The 26746-nt window shown below is 37.8% G+C and overlaps 1 protein-coding gene across 1 annotated transcript; it reads left to right on the top strand.

Annotated features, from left to right (window-relative positions):
- The first annotated feature begins 317 nt into the window (after positions 1–317).
- Positions 318–26746, top strand: LOC137041472 (adhesion G protein-coupled receptor F5-like). The gene is made up of 22 exons (XM_067417823.1): positions 318–392; positions 776–922; positions 1197–1355; positions 1492–1638; positions 1771–1929; positions 4213–4359; positions 4872–5030; positions 5165–5311; positions 12496–12879; positions 13699–13808; positions 15917–15981; positions 16096–16235; positions 16314–16508; positions 22846–23049; positions 23160–23303; positions 23420–23595; positions 23686–23856; positions 23990–25345; positions 25813–25854; positions 25991–26080; positions 26177–26243; positions 26465–26746. Exons 1-22 carry the CDS (start codon positions 323–325, stop codon positions 26542–26544), a joined length of 4359 nt encoding a protein of 1452 aa, XP_067273924.1. The 5' UTR covers positions 318–322; the 3' UTR covers positions 26545–26746.

The raw sequence follows: 26746 nt of genomic DNA, 5'->3' as shown, positions 1-26746 counted from the left end.
GTGCCTTGAGTATAGACTGGGAGTTATGTGATCGTATTTACAGACTCTCATAAGGACCCCCAAAACACATGGCAACATGAGGGTTTAAATACACATGGGCTAATGACAAGACAAGACACACCTGTGAACACTAATTAACCAATAAACCAATGAGCACAAGACAAAGAAGCACATGGCAGGATCACATGACAAACAGGAACACATGACAGAATAAGGATGTGCATGGCAAAACATTGCAGTGAAACATTAACAAAAACCCAAAACCCTTATACATCTATATGATATATTATGCATAATAGCCCCTGTCCCATGTCGCACTGCCATGTCAGAGCGATTGCTTCATCGCAACAAGCTAACAGCGCTATGTGCCAGCGTCCCTTTGTACCTTCCAGGTATCCCGTCACTCGCTACGTCATGACGCAGCACCAATCAGGATTGGCCTTTTTTCTTTCACGCTTCAGGCACGTTCCCCAAACTGTCATCTCGATGACGCAGTGTCTCGTTCCCTCTCAGTGAACATGGTTTATAGTCATAACCTGAAACGTTTACCTATTTTAACAGCAGTGTACTTGGCTATTAAGAGTAATAATATTACATTTTAAAGAACCGTACATAAGATCTGATATGTAATGAAGTTAATTGATAATTTGCATTTTATTTAACTGAAATCTGAATGGTGCATTCAGGAGATTGTTGTTGATGTTGTTTTGTTTTAATTATAATAATATAATTGTACTGGTTGTTCTGCTTAACCTGCTTCTTTTTGTTCTTGCAGTATTACCTTCTAACTACATGATTGACATTGATGTGAGATTCTTTGACTTGTTCCTGGAGAACTACTCACGGAATATCATCAGAAATATCAGCCTGCCCTTGACTCTGAGCAACAGAATAAATATCACAGAGATCGACATGACCACTGGTGAGCGCAAAACCCAAAAGAAAAAGGAAAATTATGCTACAGAAATATTCAACTTAATTACATGACATTTAATATGAAGTTTTAATTTAATATGAAGCACAAAGAAAAAAAAATGCATGTTGTTTGATAGACAAACAAACTGGCAAGGTAAACAAACTGCTTGATGAGAAAAAAATGAAAAATTAAGAAAGTTATGTAACATTGCAACACATGTTTGCTAGATAATAAAGATTACATAACAACTGTACTGTCATATCTTACCATTGTGTTACAGTGTGTGGGTTAAATGGAACAGAATATGAGTGCAAGTGTGAGGAGAATCATGTTTGGCCCAATGACACCTGCAGGGCCTATCATGAGTGTGATGCCATTGTGGGAGGCACTTGTGGATGTATTCAAGCTCTCCCTTCAGAGGGTCCGCTTTGCCAGAGAGGTGAGATATTGCATTTGCATTATCACGATTTTGTAATGTTGTAGTTGTGAGAATAGCCTCAATATGTTAAATAGTATGAAAATATTTGACTAAGGACAATTGAAAAAAAAAATTCTGAAATGTATTTCCTTTCCAGATATAAATGAATGTGCAATCAGTCCATCTGTATGTGGTTCAAATTCCACCTGCACAAATGAAATAGGAAGTTACAATTGCTCATGTTTGGATGGATTCTCTGCAACAAACTCAAATCTCACCATCAGCATCAATAACACATGCACAGGTATATTCTATAAACAGATATTTGTATAACCTTGAAAGTTTTGCTCAAGCCTGTTATTCAAGCACACAAAGCGTTAGGATAAATAGTTTTTGATGACATTGCCCCTTGTGTTCATGTCGTTCTGTAATATAGATGTGAATGAATGTCTGAAGACATCAGAGTTCTGTGGTCTAAACTCTTATTGCACCAACTCATTTGGGAGTTACAACTGTTCCTGCTTGAGTGGGTTTACTGTAACAAATAGAAATCAACCAGTCAGCACCAGTAACCCATGCAATGGCGAGCACAGAGGTATGACCAAGTCATTGTTTGGCAAGTCACAAGTAAGTCTCGAGTATTTACATTCAAGTCTCGAGTCAAGTCCCGAGTCAAGACAGGCAAGTCCAAGTTGCAAGTCCTAAACTTTAAGCTTCATGTCTTAAATCATTCACAATTTTTGCACAAATTAGTGATGCGGTAATAATTACTAAAGTAAATTAAATGTATACTAATTTATATCAGGAAGGTTTTAAAATATGTTTATAACTTAGCAGTTAAATTTCGTGTGAAATGAGGTATAAACAATTTTCACTATAGGGCACCCATCTATAGGGCTGGGATTCGATTCCAAAAATAATAATTTCCAAGGCACTGGGAATCGAGAGTCGATTCAAAAGTTTGGAATTGATTCCATCGAGAGTAATCGGCTCATCTTTAAGAGCCTTTTTCAGTTCAATATAGTTTAGCATTCATTTGTCTCTCCCTCACTAATAATGATTGGATACTTTAATCGCACCAACTACTTTATTTTATGGTATACAATGCTGAAACATTCAAATAAATCATATGTGAACGCATATCGCTGATTACTAGCCTACCTTTCATTCCCATAGGTTAATGGTGTATATTAGGTCCCAAGCCCTAGAAGCGCGAATACCCTATTGTTCTTCTAAGTATTATTATTTGGGCCCAAGGCCAAAAGGGTGAAGGCCCTATTGTTTTCCTAAGGATTATTAGGCCCCAAGCCCTGATGGGGCAAAGGCCCTATTACTTTCCTTAAGACACATATTTTTTAACTTCTCTGGCACTTTTGGGGCCCTTAATGTGTTTGAAAACTCTTGAAACTTTGTCAGAACCTGTGACCGTCAGGGCCGGGCCAAAGCAGGAAACACTTGCGTACATTTATGAAACTTGGTACACATATAGATCTCATCATTATAGGATATCTCAAACAGTGCTGTTATGGCGAGGGATTAAATAGTTCTTAGGTATAGCTAAAACACTACAATATATAAACTACAGTATTGCAGTATTGATATGTTCAGGAGGGATGCCTTCAAGTAAAACAATTTTGGGAACTACTGGTGTAATGTAGACTGGGTAAATCCAGCCTGATCTGCCGGTGATTTGATTAGCCTGGCAACTCAGTCTGGAAACCTGTACATTCATTTTTACTGCTTCAGTTACACTTTTGCAGGAACCAATCACAGACTGGCTTATCCACCTGGCACGCTATTGGCATGTTTACCATTATGACAGATAGAGAAATGATGGGTCATTGCCCATTGATCACGCCTTTTGTGGTCTGATTGGTTGAAGGACTATCCAATTGCGTGCAGAGACATTTAAATAATGCTTGTTGACCACGCCTCTCGTGCAGTAAATATACAGAGCAGTCTCCCCAGACCAATGTTCAGTTTTAAATTGAGCCTGGTCTGCTTATAGCCAGACAAGGTGTAAAGGTTAACTTGCAAAATAAAAAATATGTACTGATATAACTCAAATTTATTAAAAGTCAATTTCACATGATTTTATAAAAATGGCTATTAATAATAAACTTTCATAATATTTAGATTTTACTCTTAACTGACACTGATTATAATACTAATACTAATACTAATACTAATAATAATAATAATAATAATAATAATAAAAATAATTATAATATAGATTTTATTTATAACGCACTTTTCATTCCGAAGAATCTCAAAGTGCTACATGGGAAAATTACAAAAATGAATAAAAAAAAAATAGATAAAAACAAACTAAACAAAAATACAACGCATTAAAGCCTTTCTGAATAGAAAAGTCTTCAGTTCTGCTTTAAAATGGTCCAGGCTCTGTACTGCTCTCACTGCCATGTCAGAGCGATTGCTTCATCACAACAAGCTAACAGCGCTATGTGCCAGAGTCCCTTTGTACCTTCCAGGTATCCCGTCACTCGCTACGTCATGACGCAGCACCAAACAGGATTTGCCTTTTTTCTTTCACGCTTCAGGCACGTTCCCCAAACTGTCATCTCGATGACGCAGTGTCTCGTTCCCTCTCAGTGAACATGGGTTATAGTCATAACCCGAGATGTTTTCCTATTTTAACAGCAGTGTACTTGGCTATTAAGAGTAATAAATAATATTCAATTTTAAAGAACCCTGCATAAGATCTGATATGTAATGTTAATTGATAATTTGCATTTTATTTAACTGAAATCTGAATGGTGCATTCAGGAGATTGTTGTTGTTTTTTTGTTTATTTTTTACTATAAGAATATAATTGCACTGGTTGTTCTGCTTAACCTGCTTCTTTTTGTTCTTGCAGTATTACCTTCTAACTACATGATTGACATTGATGTGAGATTCTTTGACTTGTTCCTGGAGAACTACTCACGGAATATCATCAGAAATATCAGCCTGCCCTTGACTCTGAGCAACAGAATAAATATCACAGATATCGACATGACCACTGGTGAGCGCAAAACCCAAAAGAAAAAGGAAAATTATGCTACAGAAATATTCAACTTAATTACATGACATTTAATATGAAGCACAAAGAAAAAAATGCATGTTGTTTGATAGACAAACAAACTGGCAAGGGAAACAAACTGCTTGATGAGAAAAAAAAGTAAAACTGAGAAAGACATGTAACATTGCAACATGTGTTTGCTAGATAATAAAGAATAGTATGAAATCCTAATAAGAATGTATCAATTAATAGTGCAATATTGCAGTGGTTTTCTATGTTCTAAGTATTTTGTTAGTTGAAGATTTAAGACCAATTCCATGTTGGATAATAAAGTAAGCCTACACATTAATTTAAAATCAATATTTCATTATAATATATTTGTAATTCTAGGATTCTAGTAGATGCGATAATGTACTGTTAGACAGTCATATGTAATACAAGATCCTGATTAACTTGATTATTTTTTAATAAGCTGCATAACAACTGTACTGTCATATCTTACCATTGTGTTACAGTGTGCGGGTTAAATGGAACAGAATATGAGTGCAAGTGTGAGGAGAATCATGTTTGGCCCAATGACACCTGCAGGGCCTATCATGAGTGTGATGCCATTGTGGGAGGCACTTGTGGATGTATTCAAGCTCTCCCTTCAGAGGGTCCGCTTTGCCAGAGAGGTGAGATATTGAATTTGTATATCACGATTTTGTAATGTTGTAGTTGTGAGAATAGCCTCAATATGTTAAATAGTATGAAAACATTTGACATAGGACAACTGAACATTTTTTTCTGAAAAGTATTTCCTTTCCAGATATAAATGAATGTGCAATCAGTCCATCTGTATGTGGTTCATATTCCACCTGCACAAATGAAATAGGAAGTTACAATTGCTCATGTTTGGATGGATTCACTGCAACAAACTCAAGTCTGACCATCAGCATCAATAACACATGCACAGGTATATTCTATAAACAGATATTTGTATAACCTTGAAAGTTTTGCTCAAGCCTGTTATTCAAGCACACAAAGCGTTAGGATAAATAGTTTTTTATGACATTGCCCCTGACATGTTCATGTCATCCTAGCCTGACAAGCCAGACCCACATCAAGATGTTTGGTCTGGAAACTCACCATAGACAGGGCTCAATCTGAGGGGTGGGATAAACGGTTGTCTTTCAAACTCCCTCTGCACGTGATAGGATAGTGCTACACCAACCAGAGCAACGAAGGTGAAGCAGAGCTCGCTGACTGATTAAACATTCGCCGTATCCGGTCGGCAAAACTCAGAACACATCTTCCCTTTTTAAGAATGACTTCAGTGCCGCTCTTTGTTCTTTTCTCAGAGAAAAGCTTAACTCCAAGTCTTCCAGAGTCGCGGTCAGAGCTGATTCGAAAGACCGCCGCCGTTCGACAGTTTCTGTGTTTACTAGAAGCACGCAAACGCAACTCGGCCATCGTCACTATGGCCCCGCCCACCGACTCTATACATGATGTGATTGGGCTGTCCAGATTTTGAGGAATACAGCTCAGAAGGGTATTGAGAGTTCCTAGACGACACTTGCGGGCAAATTAAATTTGCTGCCGCTAGGGTGCGTCTAGATTTCTAGGCTAATGTCATCCTGTAATACTGTATAGATGTGAATGAATGTCTGAAGACATCAGAGTTCTGTGGTCTAAACGCTCGTTGCACCAACTCATTTGGGAGTTACAACTGTTCCTGCTTGAGTGGGTTTACTGTAACAAATAGAAATCAACAAGTCAGCATCAGTAACCCATGCAATAGTGAGCACAGAGGTAGGACCAAGTCATTGTTTGGCAATTCACAAGTAAGTCTTGAGTATATACATTCAAGTCTCGAGTCAAGTCCCGAGTCAAGACAGGCAAGTCCAAGTCAAGTTGCAAGTGCTAAACTTTAAGCTTCATGTCTTAAGTCATTCACAATTTTTGCACAAAATAGTTATGCAGTATTAATTACTAAAGTAAATTAAATGTACACTAATTTATATCAGGAAGGCTATTACAATATGTTTATGACTTAGCAGTTAAATTACGTGTGAAATAAGGTATAAACAATTTTCACTATAGGGCACCCATCTATAGGGCTGGGAATCGATTTCAAAAATAATAATTTCCAAGGCACTGGGAATCGAGAGTCGATTCAAAAGTTTGGAATTGATTCCATCGAGAGTAATCGGCTCATCTTTAAGAGCCTTTTTCAGTTCAATATAGTTTAGCATTCATTTGTCTCTCCCTCACTAATAATGATTGGATACTTTAATCGCACAAACTACTTTATTTTATGGTATACCATGCTGAAACATTCAAATAAAGCCATATGTGAACGCATATCGCTGATTACTAGCCTTCGCTGTTGCATGGGTCGGGGAAAGAAATGTCTGAAGAACCAAGGACCTGACCACACTGGACGGGACCTTAAGCACATAGCCTGGTCTAGGGTGCAGTACGGCTTTTACTCCTCCAGTGGCAAACTCCAAGCAGGTTGGCGTAAATTGAAGATTCCCCACTCTCCTAAGAGAAGTGATGGCTAAGAGGAACGCCACTTTAAGCGTCAGATTCTTGGGTTCCGCTGACTCCAGTGGTTCGAAGGGGGCCTCAGCCAGACCTTCGAGAACCACTGCCAGATCCCATGTAGGTACTCTGGTACGGACGACAGGCCTCATTCTCCGTGCCCCACGGAGGAAACGTACAACCAAATTGTGCCTACCCAAAGGCCCATCACTTAATGGAGCGTGGAAAGCTCCAATAGCTGCCACATACACCTTAAGTGTGGACGGGGTAAGCCCTGCAGAGAAATGATTTTGGAGGAACTCCAACACTGAAGCCACTGGGCAGTTAATTGGGTCCACCGCACGTTCTCTACACCAAGTGACGAAGACATTCCACTTGAGGCTGTACAATCTCCTAGTAGACGGGGCCCTAGACCTAAGTAGGGTCTCTATAACGTCTGATGGCAATCCTTCCTCTAGGTACCTGGCCCCCTCAGGGGCCAGACCCAGAGGTTCCATATTTCGGGGCGGGGGTGAAATATTGTGCCCCCGGTCTGTGATAGGAGGTCCCTCCTCTATCATACTCAATCTGCAACAACACTGTTGGGAGTTACAATTGCTCATGCAAGAGTGGATATAATGTAACAGACCCAAACCTCCCTATAAACAGCAATAACACATGCAAAGGTAAGATTGACAGCTCTGAACATTTTGTTACCATTTGTACTGTCTGTTAATCATTCATTTATAAATTATTTTGTCTAAATGCATGAATGTTTTCTAAAAATTGGACATGAACACCCTCTCAAGTTGTATTTACCACTGGAACGCTCTGGGGAAATTTTGACACCCAAGTTGGGTGTATTGTAAACGTAAAACAAGGCGGAGAGGAGAATTTCTTTTAATAATATTTTTTTTTTTACATATTTAAAAAATATATTGTGTGTCCACAACTCATTATAATTTATTATAAATATTTGGATCAGTTAACTGAACTAACCTCCTGTAACTGAATGAGGATAATGATCAATCTGTCCAGCAACCACTTGTCTATCAGCTCTTCAGAAAGGATATTTTCTCTGGCCACAGCTATGATCTCATAGCTATGATCGATTAGTAAGTGAGAATTTATTTATAAGCCGAACAGAATCAACTCAGTTGATCAACAAAGTTTATTTAACTAAAACACAAACACATAACTAATCTACACAAACACTTACACACAAGCACATATGTGGGTAGAATGGAAAGTGAAAGTGATTGAAAAAACGGATCAGAACAGAGAAATCAAGCTACGGAAAATAATCTAACACCTGGGGTAACCTAGTTGATAACCTGCAAAAGCATTTCACTTGCTCAAAATGGATAGCTCATTCCTCAAAAGCAAGTATTCATGTCAATGAAAGTGTCAGTGTCATCAAAATGAAAAGTCCCAACACCATTGCGTATGAACAAGATAGTCAAATGGCTTTGTCATGTTTTCATTATGACAGTTTACTCAGTAAATGTTTTCCAATGCAAAAAAGTCAGATCTTGATGACACTACCTGAAAATGCTCAAGACAACACTATTTGCACAGACATTTGAAAAATACAGTATTATAATACATACTGTGGGTAACTGAGTACAAGACACTGAATATGTATGTTTCACATTTTTACTGCATATGCTCTTTGTAATTATATAATTTGTTCACAGCATTGTGCAAAAGAAAAAAATACGCCATTATTTACAACAAACATCAACTCCCTTTGAGAAGAGCTGTGCACAACTGTAAACAATATCGCAGTACATATTGGAACTGAACATACAACATACATAGAACTAATACTTCACACACCCCTTCTCATCAGTGAAAGTTGTGATTCACCTGAGAGAAATGTTTCAATTTAGGTGACATTTTCGGGGAAAACAAAGATTTAAAAAAAAAAATGTAAAATTAGCTTGATGGATTTTGATTGTTGAACTAGTTCAACATTTGTGTATGTAATAACTCAAGCAATGAAATGAGGACTATTCGTTTTATATTGAATTACTATTCAGCATTCACAAGGATAGTTAATTTTGACTGACATGATCTAAGCAAATGATAATGTTATAAAACAGCAGAGAGTTGTATGAAAGCAATTGATGCATGTCCAAAAGCATTTGCAATTGTTAGAAGGAATGAGAAACTGCTACTATGATGTGCACAAATGGCTAAATGTTGTGGATTTTGAACTAACTGTTGTGCAAATGTAAATAATGATGTGAGAAATGTACCAAAGCGACTGAGAAAAACTGTAAAGAACGTCCGGATACACAGTCTTGATAGTTTATCCGATGGTGTTGCAGTTGCAATTGATTCCTTTTGTGTTGAGAGAAGAAGCATTTGTGAATTTGCAGAGACTCTTTTATGGTCGAAGAAGGCCCACATGGCTTGATGTGTGTGGGGCTGCTTGGCGTGGCTGCGTCAGCAAAGCTGGGTGAGGTCTTAAGTGAACAGAATGGAATGCCAGTCAGCGAGTTTTACTACTGACACGTTGGCTTTTAAGTTCAACAAAGGTCACACCTTTGAGTTTTTGCTTCACCCATGAGGAACATGCAATTCTCAGGCGAGAGAGTCCCTTTGTTTGAAATGCTGAATCTTTTGCAGTATTGGAAATAAGCATGAAAATTGTGTGTCCATTTATATTCTGATATTCAGATAACAAACTCACACTGCATCAAATGAAAGTGAGGTCCAAGTGTGAGTCATTAAATGAGGAATATTTTGATAGGAGAGACCAGCAAGATGGGCTAACATGAATCTGTATATAAACTGGGTCATTAATATAGTAGAACTGTGAAATTATTTTTTAATTTGGTGCTTTCTAGACTGAGAAAAGACGGGAAATATATTTTTGTCTCATGGGGATGAAAGACAACAATTCCCAGAATGCTTCGCTGCTCTATGAGGCCATTCCTAAAGCCATAGCTACTAGATTACTGAATCACTTTCACTTTCCCACAACAACTGCCTTCATTTTCATAAAGTCAGTTCAGTTAGAGAACAGACACCACAATTAAAAACTGAACGTGTCTGTTCAATATAATATGATTTAGCCGCTGAGGGAGTGTCAGCACAAACACTGCAGAAGTCCGATTACATTGACAGTCATGGATGAGCTCTCATGATGAGAGCTGAGGTAACCGCGACTGCGCTCACGGCATAGATTCACAGCGCATGTTCATTTCGGCACGTTTTCAGTTCATGCCTTTGGAAACTTAACTTTCAAAGGAATTAATTTGAGAAGTTGAAACAATTACTTTGCTCCGCCGGCCGCACCGTTTCCATGAATGCCTGCAGCTGCGAGCTGAGCTCTGTAAGTGAGATCTCCCATCCCCCATGCGTGGGTTGAAAACATGTGGAAATGGCTCCCTCTGCTGGCTGTAGTATTTAGCCTTTGGCCAAAAATTCCGCCAATGACGCAAATTGATGATATTTGCGTCATCGAAATAATTTTTTCAGAAATAAAATGCATAAATCTCTCATCTCAGGGGGATATGAGGGGGGGGGGGGGGGGGAGCACAATGATTTGAATATAATCCAGGGTTTCTACTGATACAATGCCATATGCTAACTACTGAAGTAACCCTTACTTAAAAAAACTAGTAATTATATCATCAAGTATGCATAACACTATACAATACAAAAAGACAATATACAAACAGTAATGATACACACGATGTACTGGGCAATGCACATTCATTCGTTAAACAGATTAGCAATGTGTTTATAAAAGAATGGTTATTATTCCATTGATATATGGGATTGCATGTCTGTTGGTTGTACTGTTCTCTCATTTGAGAACAATCAGCCCAAGTGTCTTTGAAGTGTATGAGTTGGCACCAGAGTGCTAATTCACAGTGGGGAAACTAGATATCACAGAGCCTGTCTGGATCCTCAAGGAGATTCAATTGTAAAAAATCAGTCCAGCCACCACATATGTTGAGTGAGTATGTATGTCATGAGAGAGCTTGTTACTAAAAGATGATTGAAATTGCAAAATGGCTTTAAATAGCTTCTGAGTCTGACAGTGCTGAACGAGCTCACAGCGACATCTGCTGGACATCAGAAGCATGTTAGCCAAGGTTTAAAGTGTCAAATGAGAGTAAAAAGGTATTTGAAACAGTTTTAATTGATGCACTGTGTTCATTTTCAGTTTTGATTAACAGTAAAGGAATATCTTTAAGAGCTGTATGTTTGAGTTACTTATAATTTGTATTTGGGAATGCGACATGCTTTCAGTATTCGTAACAAGAATCTTTTATTACAATTTTTTATAATATGACAATTTTTTCAATACTTTTAACACATTTCCTAAACTATTAATGCACCAACACACCTACAACACAATCGGCAAAACAGTTAATTTCATGCTCAAAATCACACATTGTAAACTAAACTCCAACATTAATTTTCAAAATACAATAATACACTAACACACTAACACAATACACTATGTCTACCAAAACATTGCAAACATGTCTCAAAAAAAAATATCTTTTCAAAACACAAACACATGTTCTCTTCTAACAGCAACATTTAGTCAATCATAACACAATGTCATAAAAAATACTTACACCGGATGGAATTTAATGTGTCAGGTATTCCCGTATTTTATTGATTAAAGATTATGTGTCTTTTGAAACCTCTCCACATTTTGGTTTTGTTGGGTTTAGAAAATTGCATTAATTTTGTTTCTTTTGCTGCAGAAATTCAATGTAAGTAGCTTTATAGAATGCCCTTCAGTTTTATTTCATTATCAGCAATCACTATATTGACTATTGCAGTTCCTGTTCTTCACTTATGAGCTTTCCTCTGCCCCCTGAGTGAGGTAGACATTGAATCTTTAGATAGACAAAATACATTTACATATTAGAGACCAGAGGCATACAGTCACTGTAATACATGGTAAAACTATTTACACTTTGCAGTAAGAGAAGCCCTTAAACAATATCCTGTTGGTTTCTTGAAAATTCAGGAGTAATGGATGCCACTGTGTCCCGGCTTAAATGTGGCTGTACTTGTTCACCAGCCTCTCTGTATGATAGCCTGTGGTTTATGGCATAGTTTATGATAGTAGCTCTTATTCCATCAGTTACCCTAATTCTGGCCCTTCTTTGAGCGCCACCATGCATTCTAACTCTACAATGGAATAAAATACAGGGGATATATATGTGTTTCAATTCATAATATGAACAGCTGTTTATCTTGACTTTAGCCTATAAGGTTAGGTTTAGAACATGGTGTTATCTGTTCTGACATAGCGTGTTAAAGCACTGGTAAATTTGGCAGTAAAAATCTATTGTTTTGGTCTTGGTTGAGCTTGTGTGTAAAAGAAGTTCAAGCATTTTTAATTTGTGTTAACTATATGCATTTTGTGTCAAAGCAACAAGAAATGTGTTATTTGTATAGCCCACACAGACAGATGTTGTACTAACTGCATTAAGAGTTTAGGACATTTGTTAAAGGTATTAACAAAATTGTTATAGCAATTTGTCAACAGAAAAAAGGTTAAAGGTTCACCCAAAAATGTAATTTCTGTGTCTTCAATTACTCACCCTCATGTTGTTTATATAAGATATATATTTTTTACAACAACCACTACAGATACAACACTGACTACAACTACAACTACTACAACTGCTGCACCCAATACAACTACACCTGCTATATCCACAACTACAGCACCCAATGCAACTACAACTGCTATATCCACAACTACAGCACCCAATGCAACTACACCTGCTATATCCACAACTACAGCACCCAATGCAACTACAACTGCTATAATAGCTACAAATACTACAACTACAGGATCCAATACAACTGCTATAATATCTAAAACTACTACAACTGCAGCAGTCAACACAACTACATCTGCTACAACTGCAGCACCCAATACAATTACAACTGCTATGATAACTACTACAACTTCAAACCCTACTTCAACTGCTACAAGTACACCAACAATAACTATTCCAACAAAACCAGGTATGTTCTGAAAAGAAGTATGACAAAATAATTGTAATTTGGTAACACTTTACAAAACGGGTGCACTAATATGCATTAATTTATGCTTAACTAATGCACAGATAATCATGAGTTAATGTATTACTAATGGTGAACTAACCCATTTATTAATGATTACTGCATCAGCAACTAATGAATAATCATCACGATTAATAGATTAAGTAATCATTAAATTGTTTTTAGTTAAATATGTCATAATGTATTAATTCCTTAATAACATATATTAACTAATAATTTAAATTAACATGTTAATTACCACAATGTGGCAAAGCCATGCAATTTATATAAATATTATAATTATTATTTCAACTTCCAGTTGTCTGCTTTAATTAGTCATTAGCTAATGATTTATAAAGGTTTCATTATGTGATGACTTTACTTGTTGGGGCACATGACTTATAACTAATTGATTAAGTAATATGTAATTGTGGTTATAGGGTTTGAATACATTTTGAATTAGTTAATAGTCATGTTTCCATCGTGATTTTTCCATTCATCTACCATATTTTTAAACATCAATGGAGTAAAATAATGGCTGTAAATGCAAAAACACATGAAAAGAGGTGCTAAGAATCATTTGATTTTAATCCATACCAGGCCGCTTTTCTGCTCAAGTGTTTTTGAATTTTATCTTGTCCTGCTTATGGTCATAAATATGGTGGGTAAATGAAAAAAAAAAAAAGACTGAACCAGAGGAATAAATGCATTGTGTGTGTGTGTGTGTGTGTGTGTGTGTGTGTGTGTGTGTGTGTGTGTGTGTGTGTGTGTGTGTGTGTTTAGTCTTGTTTACAGTTAAAATGTCAATGAAATTAGAGAAAACTTTTGATACCAGCCTCAATGACCCCAATGATGAGACGTACAAAAGCTACGCTAAACAAATTCAAAAAGTGGTGAGTGTTTCATATTTTGTGTATAAATGTATTGATTATTTATGCTTAAAAAAAAAGTCTCCCTAGGGGGGTATGCTCCCCCGTGAATTTTTTTTTTTTTTTTTGTAAAATAAATCATTAAATGGCACTTTCTGGAGAGTTTTGTTCAAAGAAATTGAGAAATTGAGTCTTACATGATATGTGAAAAACTGAAACAGGCCAGGATGCATGCGGTTCATGAGGCACGCGCACTAACGCGCAAGGCCTCTCGCTCCCCCTCCCTCTCTGCTGTGCTCGCTACACACAATTTGAGTTTCTTGTCTCGCATGCGTGCATGATCGCTCGCATTAGATTCCGGGAGATTTTAACTAATTTTGCGGGCATCAGGGAGCCGCCTGCTATCAATATGCGGGAGACTCCCGGAACTTCCGGGAGACTTGGGATGTCTGCAGTAGGCAACTAACTGCAGGCACATCAGGACACAAACGAGCAGGCTTATGTGCCTGAGGCCCCGGTCCAATTTAACCACTAAACTGGCATACACACACATTGAGACGTCTATACTACCATGTTTAAAAGGAGCTCGCGGGCTGCCGTTTCCTCACGTGTATCTGTGATTATTTCATAGAAATGATTTACTGCGCACGCAAGCATCAGTTGTGCGCTCAGTTATTAATGGCATTTAAAAACGGCATTCAATATTATTAGTAGAATGCGTGTAGTGATTCTGTTTTTGTGCTCCACTATCGTACTTTCTTTAGCAATAGTGATATGAAAGTGATAAATGAAAACCAGGAGCTGATTGGAAAGATGCACAGACCCAAGTAACATATATCCAATCACCTGCTTTTTTATGATTCTTATAGGCCAATGAGGTTTTTTTTTTTTGTTCGCGCTGAAGTAAATACATAGTAAAAAAAAAAAAAAAATCTGGCCAATCCAGGGCCCCCTCTACACGCTGCAGCCTAGGCAAGCCTGTGCACTAATCTGCGCCTGGTCGTAACGTCTCACATGTGATGTCAAAATAGGGATTATTTTTCTCCACCGTGCCGTGATGGAGTTTTGGTTCCTTGTCACTGTCGCCTTTGACTTGCTCATTTGCAAGCTCAGCTTGCTCAGTTGGGGACACTAAAATTTCAACTAAAGTTTTCAACTAAATATAAAAATAAAATGTATTACTAAATTAACTGTATCAACTTTATAACTGATCTGCCCACATTGTAACTATATGATAAATTGAAATGAGCTGATAACATCACCATCATACCTGTCAACATTTGGGTATCAAAATCCGGGGGTGAGTTTTTTCCCCCGGTATTATTATTTTTAATAACGCAGGTTAAAATACGGGATATTTACAGGAAAATACTAACACGGGAGGACCGCGGGAAAGAAGGGTAAAATACGGGACTTTCCCGGCCAAAACGGGATACTTGACAGGTATGGTCAACGTTTTCTCCAGAACGTCTGTACAGCCGAAACTAATTTTGTTGCAATAATTTCCTGTTTAACACTGTGAAGCGGATTTGAAACGATCGTCATTGCAAAAGCACTGTATAAATAAATTTGGTAAAACTTTATAATAATGTTCAGTTGTAAGTCATTTATAAGTGGTTAGTTAATGATGAACTAATCATTTACAAAACATTCATAAATGATTGTCAAATGATATGCTAACATTTTATGAATGTTTTGTAAATTCCGATACAAGTCATTTACAAGTGATTAGTTAATAATTAACTAATGATTTATGAAACATGACTATGCATTCATAAATGATTAATGAGTGATTTGTTAATTATTTTACATATATTTAGTAGATTCAGTTATAAGTAATTTGACCTATTAATAACTGCAGCGCAAAAAATGATAATTTTCTGTAGGTTCAGTCTAAATGTATCTGGTTCTTAATTTAATCTTATAGACAAATACTTTTATTTCAGTTGTACCAGAGGTACAGTAGGTAAATGGTAAATGAACTGCATTTATATAACGCTTTCAACAGACTCATGGCCACCATGACTCATGGCCACCAAGCACTTTACATATTGCCTCATATTCACCCATTAATTCGCTCATTTATACACTTGGAAGGCACACTTCCTAATGTACAGTGATGATTCTTACAGATTGAAGACAGTTACCAAACGGTGTCTACCTTCAGACCTGGTTCAGTAAGAGTCACTGGCTTCAGGTAAGGTCTACAATTTAAACTTTCACTCAAAAAGTCTTTTTTTTTTTTTTTTTTTCTATTAATAAACTGTCTTCTCATTGTTGTGTTTTTTTTTTTGTGTGTGTTGCTCCAAAGGCCTGGAAGCATTATAACAAACTATGAAGTTAATTCAACAACCAACAGCCCAGCAAATTTTGTAAATGCAAACAGTAAGGTAGCAGAAACTCTCACAATTGATGGAATTCCTGTACCTGTGGGTGATTTTGCTGAAAGTGGTAAGGGAAAGGTAAAACCTTTAATAAACATAAAAAATAAATACAAATTAAAATAATTTTTCTGGCTTTTACTTTCAGAACAAAAGATCCTGTCCACTGCAAAAGATTGGTATCCTCAGCAAGATATGAAACTGGAATGTACACGCCCAGATTCTGTTTCTGGTGATCTGAGTTGGAAATTAAATGACAAAGTTATACAACAGAGCGACAAATACACCTTTTCACAAGGTGGTAGCCTTCTCACTGTGAAAAGCATTGATGATAAAGACAAAGGTGAGTCACGTGTATCTTTTCTATCTGTTGTATTAATAATATCTTACATGTTGACACTTCCTAGGTCAAGATTAATTTATGTGTCAATTGTGTGTATGTGTTATTCAGTGTTGTTTAAGTTACTTCCAGACTGTAATACATTATATATTACTTGTTACTGTTATTTAAAGTAATTCTTTACATTACAATATTACTGTCTTAGAATTGTAATGCATTACATTACCCCTCTATTACTTTTGAGTTACTTTCACCAAAGTAGCTACAGAAGTAGAACTTAACATCCTAAAACGACTAAATGTAGGCTACTACAGAGCATTTTACATCCAGTAGAATCCGATATGATGTAGCATAATGACTGTGGGCTATCCAGGCTACTAACAATATAGCATTTAATTGGCAAAGTGAAGGCTCAAGACAATGAAGGAAGGATGACAGACGGAATTACAAATGAACTAAGTCTGTTATAAGTATGGTAGAGGTAAAGTCATTATCTGTCCATATCTGGGGATAGCTTGGGTCTATTCATAGACATCATATATAATTCATTCATAGACAACAAAACTATAATGCCATGACAAAATGTACATGTTGTCATTATTTTATTATCTCTGAATTCAAGAGGTTCACAACACAACACAACAACGTCATTGCAAGTGCAAAAAGTGCAAGATATGTTTTTTGTTGTTGTTTTTTTTTTTAATTGCTAGTGCTAATTAGCACGTCGATATTTATTTTGGTTTTAGACAAAGGTTGCATTTGACGGCATTTGCATTTGACTTTTACGTTCTTCTTGTCCTTATTTGACAAACTCGAAGTAATGCGCATACGTCCATCTTGTGAATGTACAGTCTTCTTTTGCCCCATTAACCTTGTTTAATTTCGTTTGGCTCTGAAGCGTGAGCCTCCACTGAAGACTGCACGCGTGCCATGTCCATTTGGGCTGGTGTTTATACTCGACGCGAAGAAACTACAAAAAACACAAAGAGTAGTCAAGAGGACTCTTAAGTCACTAAGACCAAATCACAAACAATCCTAATGACTGTTGCTGTAATCCGCCCAAAGACACTATACAACATTGAGGCAATAGTGATAATTTTAATGTATCTTAATAAATGTATTTATTAATGTTTAATGTATCTTTAAAAAAAAAATAATGTCAGATTACCTGTGGTAGTTGTTTTTACGAGTATTTGACATGTTGTCCGAAGCCATCGAGGGCTCCGAGCTCTGAATTAAGCCCAAACCCAGAGTTTTGCCCCGTATCGCAGACCGAGAGTGAGGAACAGGCAAGTGGAGGGATGCAGAAAATTGTGGAGGGAACAAATGTTAGGTGAGTCGGCTCTCGGCTGTGTATATACCACTTCTTGCGCTGATTAGATAGATAGTTGAAATGTGCTCCTCACAAACTTTGTTTATAAAAAATAATTTTCGCTTGACTTCTGCAATCTCTCGAGATGCAGACATATAAGAGACTAACAATTAGCTGAACGTATACTAGTGCCTGATGAAGACCCTTTGGGTCGAAACGTTGTTCTTTTTAAATAAATCTTTGGTAGCAGTAACAGCAGTGTGCAGTTTTTATTTTCCTTTGATCTATGCTCTATTGAATCTGGCACCTGCAAAAGTTTCACTGGATGTGCACACAATTTTTCCTTTTGACATTCTAATTTTAAACATTTTATTTGAATATAGCAACATGAAACCTCATTCAACAAAATATTTATATGATTAAATCACTGAGATCCCTCTCCATCAGCCAATCACTGTGGTCATAGTTAGCACGCGTGATGAAATCATCCATAGGAACAGGGTCAACCCCATCCTTTCTCTTAGCTTAGTGTTGTTCCACTCCACTATTAGACACACACTTGCAAACTTCCCTAAGCACTTTACTAAGGAAAGTGTGTATGTAAGCATGTGCAAATTGGCCTGTACTTACAAAGAGTTTTGGCAGTTGTTGTGTCTGAGTGAGAAAAGAATTCATGAAATTTGAGAGATATAGTCATTGAATGCATTTTGTACCAAAGCAATGATAACTGATCCTCAGTTTAGCTCACCTAGACTTCTGTTGTGCTCACTATGTGAAGAGTTTAGCAAAAGTGACCTAAGTATTGAGAAATGTGATAATAAGACAGCAATTTGCTACATTTCTACAGTAATGTTTTAATGAATATATATTTTAAATATTACAATTAAAATTATATAAAGACAATTGGACCAGCCACAGCTAATTGTCATTGTAGATGAACCTCTACACGGATGGTACTCTTTCAGTTTCATTACAAAAGGAGAAAACTGCTAAATAGTTTTGTGCCTGATCCATTCCAGTAACATATATTGCAGTGAATTATAAACAGAGGTGTGTCCTTGTTTTACACAAGAAAACATTGTATAATGCTACTTGTCGTTATTGTTTTTTAGGTCATTGTTTGACAAAGTGTGTTTGTTGGCTGTCAACCTTGGCTAGTGTTCTGGAAGAATGAGTTAATTTGAGATCTGAATCAAAGTGTTTTGGTAGTTGTAGTGCATTTTGAATGTTAAATGAAATACTTTGCCAAACTAAAAGTTGGTTCGGAGAACTGTGTGAAGAGTTTTGCAAAAGTGACCTAAGTATTGAGAAATGTGTCCTAGCTTCTGTAAAAAAAAAAAAAAACAACAACTGTATTTGGTGAACATAAGTAGGATATTTAATTCCTAGAGGATAATAAAAGAATGTCCAATGTCAATCCACATCACAAGCAAGTACCGTTAATATATCGGAATATTACAATGACTTTTTAAAAGGTATCACATATCACAAACATTTTTGTAGTAGTTTTAAACGTTTTCAGATAGTTTTAAAGCCATCATTGGACGGGGAGATTATTAGAATATGACAAAAAAAATGTATGAACTATGTTATTGAAACTTTCATGGTGCTTTTTTTGTCATTGTGGAAACCTTGGAGAACTTGGAGAACAAACATAAACACAACCAAACACAATCTCAAACGAGGACAGTCAGAGAATGTGTGAGAACTCTGGTTTTAAATGGACAGGGCAAACAAAGGAACTAATGGGGTAATGAAGGAATACAGGTGGAAAATTACTTAATCAACTAACTATCAGTTAACAGGAAAATTAGGTCATGGGTAAAACACAAAACATAATGGGAAACATAGTGAAATCAAAACAACACAAGCCCTGTCCCAAATGGCACACTTCATGTGCACTTTCGGTCTTGTGGACTAACAATGGCCGTTGCGTCTGTTAAGGCCACAAGACCGCAGCGTGTCCCAATTGTCATTTTATGTCTCAGAAGTGTGCTTGCGAGCGTCCCCTTTGCGGCTGTTATGCGCCCTCAATGCGCACTTCTGCCGAGTCTGCACTGGTGCGGGTTACGCAGCGGACTTCTTCCCGGCAGTCAAAGCGGCATTACATTGTGAAAGTGCGGACTCAGAGGAAGACCGTGAGGGTTTAGGGTGCCATTTGGGACAGGGCCACAGAGCATACATGTAACAGGACGCCCCCTCCCAAAAAGATGTGTCCTCACGCCGTAAGTGGTCCAACTGAGGAGGGAGAGTGAGGGCTCTGGAGGGGGACGTAGAGCAACAGAAACAAACAGTTCAAGGAGGAGGCAGAAGGGGCCTGATGATGACCCAGGCCACAGCATGATGTTCCATGGTGGTGGCACTGGAGGGAGGAGCCATGGTGAAAGCCTTGTCGATAGAACCAGGGATGCTTTCTCCTGCGATGCAGCCAGCTGTGATGGAAGTCCAGACGAAGCCGAGGAGACACGGATCTAGTGAAACTGCAGGTCCAGAGGGCCACGGCAAATCTGATAGCTCATGGGGCGGAGGCAGGGATCTGGAAGACCGCAGTAGAGCCAGTGCGACCTAGGACCATTGTGGAGCTGGAGGGAAGACGGAGCCCAGTGAAGCATAAGGGATGGAGGGCAGAGGTGTAACCAGTAAACTAGAATCCCTTGGTGGAGCCAGAGTGATGTCTGACCAAGGCAGAGATGGTAGAACGAGGGAGCCTGGTGAAGCTGGTGGGATGGTGGGCCACGGTGGAGCTGAGGGAGCACTGAGCCAGGCAAAGCCAATGGTTTGGAGGACTGAGGTGGAATCTGGGGTTTTGTGGATGGAGGCAGAGATGGGGAATCCTCATTCCAATGCAATGCTTGGGACTAAAAGACCCGAGATGAATCAGCCGTACTACAGAGGCCTCACTGTGGATGCGCTGAGGGACTGACAGGAAACAGAGGAAGGGCTGATGACACTATGAGATTAGAGATTAGAAATGTCTGACTTGACTTGACTTGTCTTGTCTTCTGTAGCACAAGTTGGGTTGTCATTTTTTGTGCATGTGCTTAGGCTTGTTCGAATTCATACCATAGACTGTAAAAAAAAAATATGGACATAGTGTCCATGATGTCACCCATACAATTCCGATGAGCCTTCTGAAGCGTAAAGACGAGAGACGGCATTGCCTGTCACACCCAGATAACAGAAAAGGGGCAAAGAGACAGGATGTGGGCGGAGCTGAGCAATCGGCAGCTGACAAGAAGCAGTGCATGCCGGTTAGAAATTTTGTCCAACTTGAGGCAGCGTAGACTGCACGTGACTGTGACGTATGTCAACAAAGTACCACGAGATGAGAGCAATTTAAGAGCAGTCGGCTGATACAGTCGGTGCAGATTCTCAAGAGCGGCTGCACCAGGCTGCACAAACTCTGATGACGACACAGCGGTTCCACAATTGGCCGGATTCACAGAACGACAGTGATGACATTGTTTCATGTTTATTCTAAAACGTTCAGTTCCACTAATGGTAACTATTTTTTTTTAATATAACAATAAAACCAATTTTCATTTAGTCACGATTGTTATATTGTCATGTTTATCAAACTAAAACAGATAAAAAAACGTAGACTCCACTTCATTGATAGTGTAGATTTATATGTTGAACCTTATTCTTATACAAACAGATGCTGTATTAGCAGTACATAAAGTATTGAATGAAAATGTCTTCTAAAATATCGTGTATTTGACAAATATTGCATTTATTTAACATCAGCTGTTATCAGAAATTGTCCGACTTCAAGTCTCCGTTTGCAGCTCCTCCCCGCCTGCACGTGGCTACTCTTGCCGATCGGCTGCATCCAGCCAGCGGCGATGTCGAACACACCTCTTGTGTTTGTCATGTTTGGTGTGAGCACATGGCTCATCACGTGTTCCTTGTGTCATGTGCTCTCCTGTCTATTGTCTTGACCCCACCCTCTTGTTATCTGTCGTACCTGCCTTCCCTCATTTCCTACCTTTTTTGTCCCCTATTTAATCTCCTTGTTTTTGCAGTCCTGTGCTGGATCGTTGTCTGAAGTATTCTGCTCCCTGTTTGATGTTCTCTGTTCCTTGACCTGCTTGTTTCCTGACCCTGGTATTGTGTCCTTGTTTAGTTTGGTTCCCCACCTCGTGGGTTTCGTTTTGTCTTATTTTTATGATTTAATAAATACTTCCTCTGGCAATTGAGTCCTTACTCACTTTATACTTACCCACACCTGGCATAGGGTCCACATAGGGTCCATATTCACACACAGCAGCAGGAGTGTTCGGGGGACTTCAATCCGAGTCCTCCAACTCCACTAAAATTCCCTCAGGGACAGGCGTTGCTGCCGACTCGCTCACATGGTCAATCATGATATTGAGCTCGGGCGCCGGGATGGAATATGGCTCAGTGGGGCTCGCTGGCTCATTCTCCATGACAAGTGCAGGCTCAGTGTCTGTGGTGGAAGGTAGGCTCCGCATGGTAGGCTCCGCATGGCAGATGGTAAAGGAAGAATTGTTGTTTACCAGCACCCAATCCACACATGCGGCGAAATCTTCATAAGGACCGCTCCCTGGAAGGCGTGCCCGGGACCGCTAGCTGAGGCTAGAGATGTAGAACATGCAAAGCAAGCGGGTCAAAATATTGCGTTAGGCTTACCAACACCAAAACATCCCTGGTGTGTGACTCCAGGGAGCGACCCTTCTGTTTGTGATGTCTAGTGTTTTAAAAATCTGTTAAATAATGTAGCTGTGATTCACACTCAAAATTATAAATCCACTGTCATTTTATTTCACATTTTTCACAATGGAACAATACAACAGATGCTCGTCTTACAGACTTTATTCAGTGTTGAATGTTCTAATCCCTCCACCCACTATTAAAAAAAATAATTTATTATTTTAATATCATCAAAATTGGCCAGTGTTAAAACACTCATTTAATTAAATGTATTTTGTATTTAAGAAGTGGTTAAATGTATGTATTCAAGAAAAAAATATTAAATAACAGTTTTTCTTTTTTGTCTACTTGCAGGTACATATGCATGTGTCATAAAAAGGGACATACCTTACATTCAGTGGGAAGATATAGTTATTGAACCACTTCCTAATATCATAGCGGGTATAAGCATGAGACGGTTTCAGTGTATGAATCAGACTGTGCAACTGACATGCTGTGAAACTAAATATGATGTTGAGTGGACCCCAATTCCTCCTGGTGATCAAGTGACATCTCAAGGTTGTACTTACAGACAGACAATATATTCTTACAGTTACCGGGTTATATTTTCAGTTGCAGGACAAGCTTTGTTGAATTTCATGTTTATATTTATATTTTTATGGAAACAGATGACAAGGGGTGCATCACACTAAAACATAAAATCGAGAGCGCAGATTGTAGTAGTGAAACCTTTACATGCCAACTCATGATTCCGGAACTTCGAGTCTTCTCTTATGGCCAGAGCAAAGTCACTATTCAGAAAGTCAAAGAAGGTAAACCTTCAGTTATCATTGTTTGATGCAGCAGAATGTTCTTTTGCACATTTCATCATTCTGAAATAAATAATTGTTTTTCTGTTTTTTGAAACTCATTCAAATATTTAATGTAGAATTGCCTTGTAAAAATGAAACACTTGGAGATGGAAAATATGGTGAAAATGTGACTGGACCCTGTGAACAAGGCAAGGAAGGCACCATAACTTATCTATGTACAGCAGGTTCATGGAAGGAAATGAACAGGCACTGTATTCTACAAGTTATCATAGACATTGAAAAGAAAGTTAAGGTAATATGTATTATCTATGTATTGGTGATTAAAAAAACTAAATTCAAAATATTTCTAATATTTACATTTCTTCTTTACTTTGTCATTTAGGACTTGGTTCCACAGGACATCCCAGCGGTTGTTGCTGAGCTCAGTACTGCTACAAAAAACAATACCAATGAGATCACACAGTCTCCTGTGACTGTCCAAACTATTGTTGGGATACTCGTAAAAATCGCTGATACATCAAAAAACATTATCATCAGTGAGCCTGTGATGAGGGTAAGGACATTATGTATCAGTTAAATTGTAACTAATCAAAACTTAAAATATTTCTACATAATCGCCATTCTATCCCCTCTGATTATTTGTGTTGTTGTGGTTGTACTAAACATGATTTTCTGTTTATTTTCAGGATTTCCTTCAAACTGTGAATATCCTTGTTTCAGACCTTGCTATTAACTCATGGGACAGTTTGAACAATGACAGCAGGACAGATAACACCAGCATTGCACTTCTGAGCGCTATTGAGAATATAAGTGAACGTCTCACAGAGGCCAATTTTACGATTAATCAAGTATTTATTGAGTTGAATAGAACTGTAGCAGACAGATATAGTGGAATATCAAACCTGACAAACTCAACCACTGAGATCCTGATACCGCAGATTTCTAATCGCACACCTATAACCATTATAGTCTTCACAACTCTGGACAATGTCCTACCTACTCGCAATTCTAGTAAAAAATACACAAAATCAGATTCGATCATCAATGGAGATGTGGTTGTTGTTAAGGTGAACCAAACAATTAACAACATTTCTTTTGCGTTTGACATTACTGATCAATCTTTGGGAAATCCTCAGTGTGTCTTTTGGAACTTCAATCTTGACGCATGGGATTCCACTGGATGTAAAGTAAAGCCCTATATAAGTGAAGGGAATGAAACTGGCAAGATTTCATGTGAATGCAACCACACAACCTCTTTTTCAATCCTAATGTCACCATTTTCCCTTGATGATAACAAAGCCTTAGCCTATATAACGTACATTGGTGTTACTATTTCGATGGCCAGCTTAATTTTGTGCCTCATTATTGAGACTATCGTATGGAAGTCAATGACAAGAAATGACACATCCTACATGCGACATGTCTCCATAGTCAACATTGCCGTGTCCCTGCTGATCGCAAACATCTGTTTTATCATTGGAGCCGCAGTCGCAGAACAAGAGCAGCCAACATCAGTGGGTCGCTGCAGTCCAGCGGTTTTCTTCATGCACTTTTTTTACCTGGCTCTTTTCTTCTGGATGTTAATTTCAGCGCTGTTGCTCTTTTACCGGACAGTCATGGTCTTGTCCCAAATGTCAAGGGCCAAAATGATGGCCATCGCCTTCATAGTCGGTTATGGTGCACCTTTGCTTATAGCGGTCATTACTGTTGCGTCGACAGCTGGACCACAAAATTATATCACGAAACAATATGCATGCTGGCTGAACTGGAATGAATCTAAGGCCCTGCTGGCATTTGTGATTCCAGCTCTCACTATTGTAGCCATAAACCTTGTGGTTTTGATTGTGGTTCTGTATAAGATGTTAAGGAGAGGAGTTGGTGCTACAACTCAACCAGATGAGAAACATGCCCTGGTGGTCATTGCCCGATGTGTGGCCATATTGACTCCTATCTTTGGTCTAACATGGGGATTTGGAATTGGAACCATGGTGTCCCGTGAAATAGGCATTCATGTGGTGTTTGCACTCCTCAATTCACTGCAGGTATAACTTTCTCTTTCATTTTTGACTTTATAGCAGGGTCCCCAATCTCGGTCCTGGAGGGCCACTGTCCTGCAGAGTTTAGCTCCAACACCAATCAAACACACCTGAACTAGTTAATCAATGTCTTTATCGGCCCTAGTAAGACATTGATTAACTGGTTCAGGTGTGTTTGATTGGGGTTGGAGCTAAACTCTGCAGGACAGCGACCCTCCAGGACCGAGATTGGGGACACCTGCTTTGTAGGTCATATTTTGCTTTTTTTAAATGCTAACTTTAAAGCAATAATTAAAACGCAAATAATGTAGAAATTGTAAAAACATATTTTGTAATTATATTAATCTATTTACAGCCTCACAAAGATGAAATAATTAATTTCCAATATTGTTATAAATATGAAACTGAGCAGCATTATATTAAGTATTATTTACTCTTAACATTTTCCTCATATATTTGTAACACTTCTGCAGGGATTCTTTATTTTGGTATTTGGAACGCTTTTAGACAGCAAGGTATGTACTGATTTTGTTCCCTTTGCAATTTGACAAACCATTGTGTCAGTTATTGTGTCACCTTTTTGTTAAAATGATCTTAGAGGCGTTCAGATTTACTGTCAGTGCTTTAACTAATTTTGTCACGTGGTTCTAGATCCGTGAGGCACTGGCAGAAAGGCTGTCACTTAGGAACCTTACCAGCCTTGGAAACTTAAGGAACCTTACCAGCTCTAACCGTACCAGGGTAAATGACAACAAAATAAAGCGTCTGATCCATGAGTTCTTCTTAATGATAGATGAACTTAGTTCACAGCTGATATCTTAAATCTCTACATTACAGAGTACTAGTGCAGGACCATCATCTTCAAGTGAACCAGGTTTCTTTCAAAGGATGCGTAGGAGAAGAAGTATGTTTTGCTATTAAAGTTGATAGATTTAAATAAATAAATGAATTTATATGTTTAACATATTTAATTTTTGATATATATTAATATATATATATATATATATATATATATATATATATATATATATATATATATATATATATATATATATATATATATTATCATTATTTGCATATATATATATAACGTATCTGAAGTTTTTTTTTTATCATTATTTGCAGATATGTATAATGTATCTGAAGTTGTGTCGGCAGCAACATCTTCAAACATCTCCAGTGGTGCAAACACTTTTTCGAATTAATAATCAGCTACTTTATTAACTATCAGTCTACTTTATTAAATATTAAACAGCCTGCATGTATATGTAAATTGCACACCCTGTCACTGATTTCTGGGTAGAAGGGTTTCTTTGTTCTGAAGTATCAATAGAAATGGCTTATAATCTACAAATCTAATGTTTAATTAAAAATACATTTTGTTAGAATGTTTTTATTTTCATGATT

This window comes from Pseudorasbora parva, chromosome 15, assembly GCF_024679245.1.
Source record: "Pseudorasbora parva isolate DD20220531a chromosome 15, ASM2467924v1, whole genome shotgun sequence".
In the NCBI taxonomy this organism is placed as follows: domain Eukaryota; kingdom Metazoa; phylum Chordata; class Actinopteri; order Cypriniformes; family Gobionidae; genus Pseudorasbora; species Pseudorasbora parva.
The sequence above is the reverse complement of the archived record's forward strand: the minus strand, read 5'-3'. Positions and strand labels throughout refer to the sequence as shown.